At 42.0% G+C, this 15619-nt stretch overlaps 1 protein-coding gene across 2 annotated transcripts in view; it reads left to right on the top strand.

The window, feature by feature from the left end:
* The window catches only part of LOC149434001 (coiled-coil and C2 domain-containing protein 1B-like), a 32994-nt gene that overhangs the window by 5503 nt on the left and 11872 nt on the right, over positions 1–15619 (top strand). For both annotated transcript variants that reach the window (XM_089664242.1, XM_089664241.1), the window contains 6 exons: positions 5078–5200; positions 6702–6760; positions 10189–10305; positions 10754–10827; positions 13614–13672; positions 13920–13971. In XM_089664242.1, the coding sequence (XP_089520368.1) occupies positions 5078–5200; positions 6702–6760; positions 10189–10305; positions 10754–10827; positions 13614–13672; positions 13920–13971 (484 nt within the window). The remainder of the gene's footprint in view (positions 1–5077; positions 5201–6701; positions 6761–10188; positions 10306–10753; positions 10828–13613; positions 13673–13919; positions 13972–15619) is intronic.

The raw sequence follows: 15619 nt of genomic DNA, 5'->3' as shown, positions 1-15619 counted from the left end.
TAATACCCTTACGAGTGATCCGGTTGCGGTTTTGGAAGAGTTCCGGTTTCGTCTGGCCAAACTTTACACTGACCCTACACGGGCTGATTCCCAATCCATTTCTGACTTTCTATCTCGTCTGTCCCTGCCTACTTTGACACCGGCACATAGGGATCTAATGGACCGTAATATTCAAACATCTGAGGTATTGAAATGCATAGCAGACCTGAAGACGGGCAAGCGCCCAGGTCCGGATGGCTACACGGCACTATATTATAAGAAATTAGCTGATGTGCTCGCGCCCCACCTTGCCGCTATGTTTAACGCGGTGAAGGGGGGCGTGGACGTTTCCCCAGATTCTTTGACCGCCAATGTGGTTATGATTCCTAAACCGGATTGAGATCACTCTTCCTGGGCAAATTATAGGCCTATCTCCCTTATTAACATCGATATGAAGATTCTCACTAAGATTCTGGCTACTCGATTGAATTCCTTCCTTTCCCGTTTGATCAAGAAGGACCAGGTGGGCTTTGTTCCCCATAGACAAGCTGGAGATGCTATCAGACGTATCCTACAATTACAACATTTAGCCCATATCCGTAAACTCGACATGATGCTTTTATCCTTAGATATCAATAAGGCCTTCGACACTTTATCATGGCCTTATCTCCTATCAGTCCTTCACCGCTTTGGCTTTGGTCCTTCGTTTCTAAGATGGATCTCTTTGGTATACACTTCCCCTCAAGCGAAACTTAAATATTACAGATTTGAGTCTTCTACGTTCTCGGTCGCCAGAGGCACTAGACAAGGTTGTCCGCTCTCCCCTATACTCTTTATCCTAGCCTTGGAACCATTGGCGGAAGCCATTCGTATGAATCATGATATTAAGGGGATTGAGGTGGCGGGCTCCCAACATAAATTGTCTCTGTTTGCAGACGATATACTATTGTCGATTTCAAATCCGGGGGTTACTCTGCCTAATTTGCTCGCGGTTCTCGATTCCTTTGCAAATCTTTCGGGTCTTCACGTTAACCCCACCAAATCGAAAGCTATGTCGATTACCCTTCCACTATCACTTTTGATGACTTTGAAGCAAACGTTTCCTTTTCAATGGCATTCGGCCCTACCATATTTAGGAATTAAGCTCACCCCGACATATGACGGACTGTACCAGGCTAATTTTCCCACTGTTTTTCAGGAGCTGACCGAACTATTGACCTCCTGGTCTCATTTCCCGCTTTCATGGTTCGGCAGAATTAATGCGATCCGTATGACCTATCTTTCTAAACTACTGTACTTATTTCAGGTTTTACCAGTTCCAGTACCTTCGCATATATTGCGTATTCATCAGCGAAAACTTTTGTCTTTTTTATTTGGAGCTCTTCCCGGCCCAGAATTAGTAAACATATTTTGTTCGCGCGTAAGAGTGAGGGTGGGTTGTCGGTCCCAAATCTCCAGTCTTACTATCTGGCGGCTAATATTGCCCCTTTGGACCATATCCATGCTTCTCATCACTTTCCCTTGTGGGCTGTCATGGATATGATGGACTCCCACCCGATACCGCTCTCCTCCTTGCCATGGCTTCCTACTTCTAAACGTCCGTCTGCCCTTAGCCCGACGCTGACGCTCTCTCTACGTCTCTGGGATTCCATCAAATTTTCCACTGGCCTTATCTCTGCTCACCTGCCGCTGTTACGACTATTGCATAACCCGTTATTCCCTCCAGGTCGGGACAATCCCAGGCAGTTTGCCTGGTGGCAAACGCATGGTTTTTACGATGTACATTCACTTCTATCTCCCACTCGAATACTTTCTTTTGAAACTCTGCGCTCTTCTTATAATATTCCTTTGCGGGAGCACTTTGGATATCTTCAACTTCGTCACTTTGTCAATACACTAATACGCACACATTCGGGACCGTATCATCTGTCCCCCTTTGAAAGCCAGTGCAGACATTGACCCCATGCTCCGGGTTTGATTTCCCTGATTTACTCCTCCATTATTTCTTATAGAACCCCTCCGGTTCGCTCCTATCATCAGCGCTGGCAGTCTGAATTGGGGGGGACTTTAAATCAACAGGATTGGCGGACCATGACCCAAGCATTATCTAAATGCTCTAGGAATGTCATTATTCTTGAGAATTCCTACAAAATTCTTTATCGATGGTATTATACACCTGCTCGTTTAGCTAGTTTCATCCCTACATATTCCCCGGTTTGCTTTCGAGGATGCCAACAATTGGGTACCATGGCTCATATCTGGTGGACTTGCCCTAAAGTAAGCAGATTATATGGATTAGGGTGTATGCCCTCCTTCGCACTATGCTTCACACAGACATTAAGCGTAACCCGTACGAAGCGCTTCTATTTAAACCAATGGAGGGCCTTCTCCGTTCTGAATGGCAGCTGGCATCATACTTATTTATGGCTACTAAGTTGACAATTGCGAGGGCTTGGAAGACTCCTCTTCTCAGCTTTGAGGCTGTCAAAAATCGGATGAACTTCATAATGGTTAATGAAAAATTGACGGCCATATTATTGGATACCCATACAAAATTTTTGCGGATATGGCGTCCCTGGCTGGATATAGCCCAACCATCGAGATTCGACCAGTCCCTTCTGTCGATATGAGATTGGATTCTGCTGCAATCTCCCCGGAGCCCTACTTCCCCCCCCCCCCCCCCCCTTTTTTTTTTTTTTTTTTTTTTTTTATCTTTTTATCTTTATCTCTTCTTCTCTCTCTTCTTGGTCTGTGTCTTTATTATACTCTTGTCCAATATTTCTTGATGTAGCAATTTTCTCTCTTAGAATCTACACTATCATTGACCATCAAAGACTGTGAATCGTACCCTTTCTACCGGGCATTTCTGCTATAAGTTATAGCTGATGTTTTGGGCTTTTTTTTTTTTTTCCAATGTACATGTTACATTATTTCTCAATCATACAGAATAACTTTCTATGTATTGGTCAAGGATTCTATGTTCCGAATGTTTGTTTATCATTGCTCAATCTACAATAAAATTCTTTGTAAAAGAAAATGATTTTATTCAAGAAAAACAGGAGTGTTCAGAAAAAACTCACAATGGTGCCAGGTTTAATCAAATGACTGACCCTTTAAGATTAAAGATGGCCGCCGGGCCTCCACGTGGCACCGGCGGCGTAGTGTCAATGGCGTCCTGGGCTCCACCTAAAATAATTGTGTGGTTTCTGTACATTATCCCATGTAGCATATGGTAGTACATGAAAAAGTACGTTGGCATTTCTTAAAATTTTAGTGGCACTCCAACTCACCTAGGCAGTGCGCTGTATTGCCTGTATGTTAACTATTAGTGCGTTGTAGTATGCTGTGTTGGGAAAAAAATAGTGCTTGTCCAGGTTTCGTGTGTTGTGGTGGTTTGGCAGCACCAAAATGAGAGGGCTTCCTAACCCAACGCTTTTCAACTCATAAATGCTGCATGTTAAAGATGCATGTTGGAAAAAAAACATGATGTTTTATGCATTCTGGGGGTTTGGTAGCCACTTCACTGCAGCGCACATCAACACATGAATACTGCACATTAAATGCACATGTATTACCAAGTCACAGTCCTGTGAATGGGCCCTAAGGGCAAATTTCCACTTCAGCATTCCCTTGCAGAGTTTTTTCTTGTTTTCCAGTAAAGCAACCCATTCATTATATATTGGCTGCTCCTGAACTGTGACAGACAAAAAAATAAATTCACATTACCCTTTTATTGCATCCAGTACATTGTTTGTTGGCTGCTATTGTACAGTGTTTTAGGGTGGCTTTTGCACATCACTCTGCACATAGTTACCATTTTGGCAACTGTGAATGAACTCTTAAGAGATCATCAGGGCACTGATGATCAGTGTGCGCTCATGATCAGTGTAGCCCCAGCAGTGCCACCTGTCGGTGTCCATCAATGCCACATATCAGTGCCCACCAGTGCACATCAATGCTACATATCAGTGCCCATCTGAGCTGCCTGTCAGTGCCACCTATCAGTGCGCATCAGTGCCGCCTAACAGTGCCAGTCAGTGCCGCCTATCACTGCCAGTCAGTGCCGCCTATCAGTGCTGCCTATCACTGCCATGTGAGTGCTGCCTTTCAGTGCCCATCAGTGATGCCTGTCAATGCCCATCAGTGCCACCTACCAGTGCCTCCTCATCAGTGGCCATCAGTGCAGCCTATCAGTGCCCATGACCGCAGCCTCATTAGCGCACATCAGTGAAGGATAAAAATCACTTATTTACAAAATTTTATAACAAAACTAAGGAAAAACTTTTTTTTTTCTAAATTTTCAGTTATTTTTGGTTTGTTTAGCAAACAATAAAAAACCCAGAGGTGATTAAATACCACCAAAAGAAAGCTCTATCTGTCTCAAAAAAATTATAAAAATGTCATAATTGCGTATAGTATTGCATGACCGCGCAATTGCCATTCAAAGTGTGACAGCACTGAAAGCTGAAAATTGGGCTGGACAGTATACGTGCCCTGTAGGCAAGTGGTTAAAGGTGTGCACACATTTATATCCACTCAGAGCAGGCTGGCTCTATGGGTCTTGATTGTTTATCCCACTGTTTGAAATGGGAAAATATAGTGGTCTTAAGCTAGCAATTGCTTAACCACTTGCAGCACAATCACGTAAATATATGTGATTGTGTTCATGTGGTTATACCAGGACCATGGCTGCATCTGCTAGCAATAACCCCAGTATTAACATTTTCAGCCAGGGATTGCCTACCCTTTTAAAAGTGTTCTGAGCAGCTTTTAAAGGTAGCAGGAGGCTTGCCCTCCAGTGCCTCTCCGGTCTCTCCCGTGTGATCGGGAAGCCCGGCACTGAAGTCCACAGTTCCACCGGCTGACCAGAGACCGAAAATACAGATTTTTACTTGTAAACAAAAAATGTCTGAAAAGTGTCTTCAAGTGGTTAATCATTTTTTGTTTGACCTATAGGCTGAATGAGAAAAATCTAAGACATTCCCACATCCACTGCATATCCTTTATTGCAATTAATGAGCCATCTTTCATTGTAGGCGTATTGCAACAGATTGACATATCCTCAAATCATTAAGCAGTCTTTGCTTTTATTCCCCAGATCCCACCACCTCCAGATGAGGACAGTGACTTTGTTGTAGTAGAACATGAAGATACCAAGTCACCACAGAACTCAGATGAAGTTTACTCTCAGTTGTTGAAGCTTCTTCATGAACAGCATGAGGTATCTTGCACTGATTCTCCAAATATTCCATCATATTCTCTAATTTTATATCTAAAAATCAACTCCAGCCTACCTTTTTTTTTTTTTTTTTTTTTTTTTTTTTTTTTTTTTTTCAAATTGATAGAATGGAATTTGTGTGTCCCCGCTCCAGAGATTCTTCTCACTTTCTGTCCTGGTCACATGGTTATGCCCTAGTGCACCGTCTCACAGTGCAAATCTATGAATCAGCGAAGCCATTAAAAATAATCTACTCCCCAGTGATATAGCTTATCCCTAGAGCTTCATCTATGAGCGAATCTACAAATATTGCTGTGTTTATGACAATACAAAAGAAACATTGGGCAGCAAGTTAGTAAAAATGTGAAAGACTCTAAGGAATTACTTCAGAGTATATCCTGCTATTATCTCACATTATGTACTCATGAAAAAAAATTACTTTCCTTTTCCTTTAAAGTTGAACTGTGATTGGTTACTGGAAATAGTGGGATCGTGATATTATTTACATTGAAGCATCATACTTCTTAAGGTTTTGTGATGAAACTACTTTGATTGAGTGGTGATAATGTATGACATATGAACTGTGAACCTTTTGAATAAGGATGTTGTAGGCTTTATATTAAATGTTATTTATGGATACATATTAAATTATTTGTGTATATGAATCTCTCAAATGAGCAAGACCAAAACTGAAACATCTTGGGTAGTGTCTAATGATCTATACTAACATATATGATTTTATTATCACTAGAAGCCAAATTAACAAAACTAAAACACCAGGATAAAGATCTTTATTTTTAAAGGAAAGCTGTTTTAGGCTGAGTCCAGTGAGATTCAAAATTTAATGTCACATGGATAAAATAAAAATCCTTATCCTTGCATAAATCTTTATGAATTGAACCTTATTGGATTTCATCTGTCTTCAAGGCCTGCCAAAGGTTTTTTCGGCATATACTGTATAGTGTCTTTTTGTTTCTAAATGCATTGTATGGTCAAATGTTTGTGGACACCTGACCATCACACCTACATTAGCTTGCTTGAAAACCCATTCCAAAACCATGGGCATTCAAATTGAGATGCCCCCCCTCCACCCCCTTCTTGGTTGCTTTAAGCAGCCACCACTGTTCTGAAAAAGCTCTGGAGTGTGTCTGCAGAATTTTCGAGCCCATTAAGCCACAATAGCATTTTCAAGGTTGAATATCGATGTTGGAGAAAGCGGCCTGGCTCAGTCAGCATTCAAGTTAGCTCTGTGCAGGCAATGCTGGTTCTGACACACCAAACTTGCCAATGCATGTTTTATTGATCTGGCGTTGTGCACAGGAGCACAAATATATGCCGGAACAAAAGAGGGTCTTCTCCAAGTTGAAACCACCAAAGCTAGAAGTCTACAATTGTCTAAAATGTCTGTGTTTGTAGCTTTAACAGTACCCCTCACCAGGAAGGGTGTCCACATACATCTGAGGCTTTATGGACTGGCATCATCCAGTCTTTTGTTTCCTCCTAGAAATGTTTGCGGTACTCCAAGCAATTTACTCAGATGGGAAATGTTGCAGAAACCACAAGGTGAGTAAAGAGTCTCTACATCAGTAACCAGATAGAATGTAAAGATGGCCATAGACATTAGGGAATGAAGGCACACCTGTCCTCAAGTCACGTTATTCAAAGAGAATGGTACACAGACACATTTTCTTTCTTGTCCTTTGAGAAATGTAGAGAGTCTTAAACCTTTTATTTATGCTACCGCCTACACTAGCTTTGGCAAAGAAAAAAATGTAGCCCGGCCCAGGGTATAATTCTCCTACTTACCAGCAAGCCTCAATTATTGCTTTATTATTATAAAGGTAGATTTTATATATAAATACCTTGCTACAATCATTAATTAAGGTTTAGCTCTCAGTTACTGCACGGTCACAGTGACTTCAGTGGGGACATGCCAAGTTAAGGTGATCGTTAAGCAAAGCATCGTAGCCACAAGGTTCCCCTTCAGTTGCCATGGTAAGTTTTTTAGGTGGGCAGTCAGGGATGGTAAAATCATGGCTTTTACCATCCTGTTGCCACCCGTACAATCAAGGCCTTATTCCTGTACAGAGATTGAAAATGCCCTGATAGGCTGTTTGCTAATTCTAAGCACTTGCTTTTACTGTTTTGTTCCAAAGCTGTTCATTTCTACTGTGGATCTGTTGACTGCTGGTCCCTTGCTTTAACAGCATGACTGTTAAAACCCAGGTTTTAACATACAGGGCATCTCTTAAGTTTGATTCCTATGTTACTGAAGGCTAGGAAATACACTTCCCACAAGGTTTACCACCAGACATGGAAGGTGCACTTTGCTTGCTGTGGGTCTAACGGCTTCCACCCCTGGAGTTTCTCCATGACAGATCTGTTCTTTTTTGCAGTTGATCTGAACCAACACCTGGCTGGTAGTACCATGGGTTGGATTTCTGCCCTTTCCATTTAGTTTCAGAGACTGTTGGCTTTCCATTTTATAATTAAACCCTTTGTGTAGGGGTTTTGCATGGGGCTCCCAGTCCATTCCCCTTTGAACCTTCCACTCTACGGTCAGACTCACAAGGTTGCATTTCTTGTGGCAAACACCTCGGCTAGGCAAGTGTATGAGCTGACAGCTACAGTGGGGCAAAAAAGTATTTAGTCAGTCACCAATTGTGCAGGTTTTCCCACTTAAGAAGATCAGAGAGGCCTGTAATTGGCATCATAGGTAGACATCAACTATGAGAGACAAAATGAGAAACAAAATCCAGACAATCACATTGGCTGATTTGGAAAGAATTTATTTGCAAATTATGGTGGAAAATAAGTATTTGTTCAATATCAAAAGTTCATCTCAATACTTTGTTATATATCCTTTGTTGGCAATGACAGAGGTCAAATGTTTCCTGTAAGTCTTCACAAGGTTGGCACACACTGTTGCTGGTAGGTTGGCCCATTCCTCCATGCAGATCTCCTCTAGAGCAGTGATTTTTTGGGGCTGTCGCTGGGCAACATGGACTTTCAACTGTCTCCACAGGTTTTCTATGGGGTTGAGATCTGGAGACTGGCTGGGCCACTCCAGGACCTTGAAATGCTTCTTACGAAGCCACTCCTTCGTTGCCCGGGCGGTATGTTTGGGATCATTGTCATGTTGGAAGACCCAGCCACGTTTCATCTTCAATGCCCTTGCTGATGGAAGGAGGTTTGCACTCAAAATCTCATGATACATAGCCCCATTCATTCTGTCCTGTACATGGATCAGTCGTCCTGGTCCCTTTGCGGAGAAACAGCCCCAAAGCATGATGTTGCCACCCCCATGCTTCACAGTAGGTATGGTGTTCTTTGGATGCAACTCAGCATTCTCTCTCCTCCAAACACGACGAGTTGTGTTTCTACCAAACAGTTCTATTTTGGTTTCATCTGACCATATGACATTCTCCCAATCCTCTTCTGGATCATCCAAATGCTCTCTAGTAAACTTCAGACGGGCCCAGACATGTACTGGCTTAAGCAGGGGGACACGTCTGGCACTGCAGGATCTGAGTCCCTGCCGGAGTAGTGTGTTACTGATGGTAGCCTTTGTTACGTTGGTCCCAGCTCTCTGCAGGTCATTCACTAGGTCCCCACGTGTGGTCCTGGGATTTTTGCTCACCGTTCTTGTGATCATTTTGACCCCACGGGGTGAGATCTTGCGTGGAGCCCCAGATCAAGGGAGATTATCAGTGGTCTTGTATGTCTTCCATTTTCTAATTATTGCTCCCACAGTTGATTTGTTCACACCAATCTGCTTGCCTATTGCAGATTCAGTTTTCCCAGCCTGGTGCAGGTCTACAATTTTGTTTCTGGTGTCCTTCGACAGCTCTTTGGTCTTCACCATAGTGGAGTTTGGAGTGTGACTGTTTGAGGTTGTGGACAGGTGTCTTTTATATTGATAACAAGTTCAAACAGGTGCCATTGATACAGGTAATGAGTGCAGGACAGAGGAGCCTCTTAAAGAAGAAGGTACAGGTCTGTGAGAGCCAGAAATCTTGCTTGTTTGTAATTGACCAAATACTTATTTTCCACCATAATTTGCAAATAAATTCTTTCCTAATCAGCCAATGTGATTGTCTGGATTTTTTTTCTCATTTTGTCTCTCATAGTTGAGGTCTACCCATGATGCCAATTACAGGCCTCTCTCATCTTTTTAAGTGGGAGAACTTGCACAATTGGTGGCTGACTAAAAACTTTTTTTCCCCACTGTATATCCTGCAAGAAACCCTTTATGTTCTTGCACAAGGACAATGTTGTATTGAGGTCCTGGGCTTCCTTTCTTCCCAAAGTAGTCTCTGTTTTGCACCCTAACCAGATCATTGTAATTCCATCCCTTTTGTCCAGCTGCAGTTCACAAAATTGAAATTTTCTCTATTGGTTGGATGTGGTTCAGGCTGTGTGAATGTTTCAGCTGCTGCTTCTTTCATGAAGATGGATTCCCTTGTTGACATCTCAGACGGGGGCACAGCATGGGCTCCCAGGTTTCCAGTTTCACCATCTCTAGGTGGCTTGGACAAACCAAGGTTCAGGCTTTGGTCTTCAAGATTGGGCTGGCTTTCTTCACTAAGCACCTCTTCAGCTATACGGCATCAAGCCTTTGTGACATTTATGTATGTGTATATGTATTTGTGTGTATATAAATTTTATTTTTCTATTTTTAAACCATATAAAATTATTTTGAGGCATGCTGATAGTAGGAGGGTTATACCTTGGGCTGTTCTACAGTTTTTTTTGTTTGCCAGTATCCAGTCCTCCCTACAGGCAGCAGTATAACCTACAGGATTATAAAATTCTGTATCCCTCATTGGGCTCCAAGAAAAAAAGTTAATGGTAAGTACACAAATCAATATTTTTGTTGTATTATATTGTTATTCCCGTCTTTGATAAACTGAGAATATGTAGAAGTCTTGACAGTGCTCCTTGGGCTAAATCTTCAGCAATGTCTGATGTTGTTTGTGTTCTTGTGGCAGGTTCGAAAAAATGGAAGATGAATGCAAGAAGAATTGTGATATCCTTCACCTATCTCAAGCTCAGGGCCGGGATCCACCTCCCTATCATTTTGAAGACAAGACATTGAGAATAGTCCGGTAACCATTCTGATCAATACTGACTGTGAGGAATGTTGAGAAGCAGTTCAGGGCAGGCATAGGTCAGATCAAGCACCAGTAACTGTTGATCAGGCATAGATCAAACCTAAGACCACTAAATGTTCAGGTCAGCCATAAATTAGACCAAACTCCAGCAACTATTTAGCTCAGGCATATGTCAGATCTAACACCAGTAACTGTTTGGGTCAGTCACAGAGCAGATCATAGAACAGATCTAACACCAGTAATATGTCAAATCTACAACCATTAGCTGTTCCGGTCAGGCATAGGTCAGACTCCAACACCAGTAACTGTTCAGATACAGTGTCTATGTATTTTTCTTTTTGGAAATGGTAGAATATTGAAATGAAAAGGGGGAGGTTATGTGAGTTGTTTGGACTAATTGTTGGTCTGTATATAACTGATCATGATCCTTCTTTCCCAACAGAGTATTCTCGGAGCTAAGTAGTACAGAGATGCTGCTGATTATAGTACGAGGCATTAATCTTCCAGCCCCTGCAGGTGACATTCTCCTTGTCTCTGTCCCTTTCAACACCTTCCAAAGAGTGCTCTCTTCCTCTTTAGTTGTTTTGTAATGTATTCTGGAGGAAAACATGTTTGTCTAGCAAACTGCAGATATTTCTCAGCCATATTCTTACCTGCTCTTTTGAGAGGAGAGGTGTCTGCATATTGCAGGTTGTTTTTATCAGTGTATTTTTTTTTATTGTATTTATTTTTAAAGCCCCACTCCAAGGACAGGAAAAAATGACTGTTTCAGTGCCAGCACTGCAAGGGTTTGCTTATTTTTGTCTAGGGGATGAGGAATAAGGTGTGAATACTTACCTTATTCTTCACTCCTGCAGGGTCCCTCCATTGTTGTCCCTGGTCCCCCCCCACCTCTTCTCCAAGGCCCTCCTGGCTACAGTCTCACTCTTGCGATCTCTACCTGCAAATGCCCTACATGGCACATTATGGATGCCAAGGGACCACCTACAGACTGGAGCGCCGGAGCTGGCCAGAGTGGGGGTAAGGCAAGTAATGCAGCCTTCTTATCTGCCTCTAGACAAATTTAAACATACCCTTGCACTGCTAAGGAGAATAGGGACCCCCGCTGCAAGAGTTTTTTTTCTTCCAACCTGAACTTGGGTTTTAAGGTAATGTGTAGTGTTTTTTTATATATTTTGAATATTATGGTTAGAGTTAAAAAAAAAAAAAATTAACAAAAATAGATTTTCTTTTTTGTCTGGCAAATATTAAATATTGAATATTCCTACTTTGTATGCTCATTTATATTCAGTGGGTGCTTTTTAAGCACCTCTTCATCTGTGTCCTGCTCCCATTTCTCAACTCTTTTATAGTATGAAACTGTTTTTCTGGTTTCTGATAATAACATTAGTATATTGGTTCACTAACCAGTCATCAAAGAGAGCATCCAGTTGCATGTGGATACTTATTTTAGACCAACCCCAGAATAGGTGCGCTTTTTTCCTGCACCTACTGAATAGCCTGGCTGAGTCTAGCATATCAGTTGTCTCATTTTGCTGCCATTCTTAGGGTTGTTGTCAATGGAAGTTGAGCTTGTGTTGATGACATGAGTTTGAGACACTTCTGCTTCAAATTGGTTTTGCTTTCCCATAGACTTGTATGAAGATGCAAAACTGCTTGAAGTGAATAAAAGCCTGTCACCATAGTCCCTTACTACACTAGAATGGTGTCAGCTGTTATCTGACATGTCTACCATCTCTGTATACAAATTGGCCAAATGAGTTCAGCTGAGCTTTTTTCCACATTTATTTCAGGGCTGTCCAAAGCAGTGTTTAGGGTTTCTGTAACACAAAATATAGAAGGGAGGTGTGATTTACTAAGATTTATGTATCTGCCTCCATGCTCTGATCTGCAATTGGAACTCAGTTTGGAGTTGATCGGCCCTGTTTGTCTCACCCCATGGCTGGTGTCTCTGCTAGAGCATCCATTCACTAGTGTTGCAGTAACATCCTGGGCTCATTGAGTACTATATGACTCCAGAGAGACTCTGAACTGCTAAAGCCAGTGCTGATTGGCACTTCTCTGAACACACCCCGGAACTTCATGTCACCGAACTCAGGGGCGGACTGACCATTTGGAAACTCGGGCACTGCCCAAGGTCAGTAGGGGGCCCCATGAGATGCCCCTGGTACCTTTTTCATAGGCTTTTTTGAGTTTGGGCAAGGACACAGGGGCCCCATGATCCCCTATTTCCCGGGGGCCTCATGAGTTGTTAGTCCGCCCCTGCCTGAACTACAGTTAGATTTTAGAGAAACGTTAATGAGTTTTTCACTTGTATTCTTAAATGAAATCTATTTTTTTCTTGTTCAGTTGCATTTTGATCTTGTAACCTGAAAGATTCAAGTGAACCTGTGCTTTGCACATGCATTGTAAAGCAACTTGTTGACTTTAATGCCACCTTCTCCTATGCTCGCCTATTTGTTGATCTCCCATGCCTTCTTTCAACAGTCGAGGAAGGAAATCCCTGTGTTCTTGTTAAGCTTACAAAGGCGCTGAAGATTCTCTCTCCCAACCCCATGTGGCAACACTGACTCAATCACAAGCACCAATGTGATCATGTGAGAGAAAAGGGAGTTGGACAGTCCATAGATGATTTGAAAGAAAGGAAAGAAAACCGCTTGATTCCCCCATCAACAATGCCTCACGCTGAGCCATGTTCAGCTATGTTCTGCCAGCAGGCGGGAGCACAGGGAGCCTTCCTAGCAGGCAGAACACTGATTACTCCTAGAGGCTATAGCCGCTGGCAGTAATTACATGTAGAAAATCCCTACAGGCTGGTTGTACCCAAGTCGATTGATGGATCGATTTGGGGAACAGTCAGCTTGCCCATACATGGATGGAATCTTGGATGGTCCCTGCTGAACTGGACGAATTTTGATCCATGTATGGCTTGCTTTAGTAACATCCTCCCTGACTCACAAAAGTACCATATTTATTTTTTAGCTGCAAGTGACTGAATGTAGCACTGGGGGAAATGATGAAAAGAAGCATGTTATGCAGGAGAGGGGGGCATTCAAGGCACCTTGTTGTTTTGCCCTGGATGGACAAAGCAAGATTTCCTTTAATGGCACAAACGCTCAAATGGCCCTTCAGGAGCTGCTGAATATACTGCAGAATGTGGACTCTATCCATGGCTGTGTTGCCCCATGTGTCACCATACAACTCCATGTTTTATATGTAGTTTCTTTTCTCGGTTATATTTTAGTTGTAGTGTCACTTGGTATCCAATGAAAATTGCTCACTTCTATTAATCTGTTTCACAGGAATGGCACCCAACGACCTGCATGCGTTTGTGAAGTTTGATTTTCCATATCCAAGCACGGTAAGAAGTGAAGAGGAAACTGATTGTACCTGTGAAATCTCTGTCTCTGAAATTCTTCATTGAGGGTTTCAAAGGCCAGAGACAGCTGACAAGTGTAATGTTACTGCAGTCCTGTCTTTATATTTTAAGACTGGTGAAGCACACCATCTCATGCTCCTATTATTGTGCTGGAATGGAATTATGTTTTGAAATGCAACATTTAATTCTGTTTGAGCTTTTAAACACCGTCAATGTTTGTCTCTTGCAGGAACAGCCACAGAGAAATAAAACCTATGTAGTTAAGAACACCAACTCTCCAGGTGACATTGCTCAAGTATTTTTGTGTCTAGTGGTGCTGTGGGCCAAAATATGTGCGATGTGAGAGCTAAAGCCATCGCTAGTCAGAATATTGCTGCAGGAAGGTGATGCTATATGTCCACAAGAATAAACCCAGCTTGGAATGCCACCGTGGGGAATATTTTCTAAAACTAGTGCAGTTGTGCATGGTAACCAATCAGCTTCCAGGTTTCATTGTCAAAGCTGAATTTCAGAAGCTGATTGGTTACTATGCACAACTACCCCAGATTCTGTGTGTACCAGTTTTAGTAAATCTCCCCGTGTTTCTGTTTATGGATAATATACTACAGGGTTGATTTACGAAAGACAAATAGACAGTTGCACTCTGCAAGGGAATTTGCTCCAGAGTTTGGTAAATGAGGGGAAGCTCTACTGACTTCCATCATTCAATCATGTGCTAGCAAAAATGTCATTGCGTTTACTTTGCAAAGTGAATCTTTACCTCATTTACTAATCTCTGTAACTAATTTCCTTGTGGTGTGCAACTACATGTACGAAGTGAAGAATCTGCCTTTAGTAAATCAACCCCTATGTTTAATCCATTTAATATAATTAGTGGTTCTTGGAGGAATATGTTGTATTTTTTAAGTACTGAACAGGCCTCGGTCTCTAATTTTCATTCTCTGTTGTGTTTATTTGGACTTACAGCATCCTCTCAGTACATCTTTTGTGGGTGGAACCTGAAAAATTGCTAAAATCAAACTGATTCTCTCTGAAAGTTAAATTTTCTTTCATGTGTCAGTGGGTTACATTATGAAAGTAAAGAGGTGTACCAATTTGGATTTTTTTTTTTAGCCAATTGCTTTTACTTTCTATAGCAGTGCTCCTCTAAATGTGCATGCAAGGGTAATCTGTTCATGTCTGTTTATAGTAAGATCATGCCATACATCTAATTACCATTTGTAGCAGATCTCTCCTCAAGAATTACAACTACAGATCTGCTTATATCTTATATATTAATTATATATAATTTTTCCTGATTCAGGTGATTTTTAAAAGCGGTGCACCTGCTGTAATGTGATTCTTTAATATTTAGGGAGAAAAAGGAATCTATAGCAACTCAGTAGTAGAGACTTTACTGTAATAAGGCTGGCCTTCCAAACTTAGATTTTTTTCCATTTAGTCTGGTGGCTGAATGAAACAAATCTAATAGATTCCTCCTTCCACCCTATACACCTCCCACTGAGGCTGGCAGAAATCAGAATACCCAAATTGCAGCCGCATCTGATTGGATGCAGCTGCTGTTTGGCCAACAATTTTCCACTCCAGACTCCTTTCAGTTGAAAGGTCAAATGGGAGGGGGCGACCGGAACTGGCCACAATTTGAACAGTGTATAGCCAGCTTAACAAATGCTTTCAAGTCTTGTGTGTGCTTTACCGCAGCCTTTTTCAATCAGGGTGCCTTGGCAAATTGCCTAAAAATTGCTCCGAATTGCCCAAAAACTGTGTTCATGGCATCGGGCTTTTTTGTTACACAAAGCCACAAGTTTCCTAACAACTGCTGACATCAATGGTTGATGTGGAGGATATCGGGAGCCTAAACAACATCCTTGTTGGACCCGCCTCCATGAGGACTGGGGTCACATTGGCTGCGTAGTGGAGAGAAAATGA

The sequence above is a fragment of the Staurois parvus genome, unplaced genomic scaffold, assembly GCF_062004578.1.
Source record: "Staurois parvus isolate SC_StPar_1 unplaced genomic scaffold, SC_StPar_1.0 ptg001864l, whole genome shotgun sequence".
Lineage (NCBI taxonomy): Eukaryota > Metazoa > Chordata > Amphibia > Anura > Ranidae > Staurois > Staurois parvus.
This window is presented reverse-complemented; position numbering and strand designations above follow the sequence as displayed.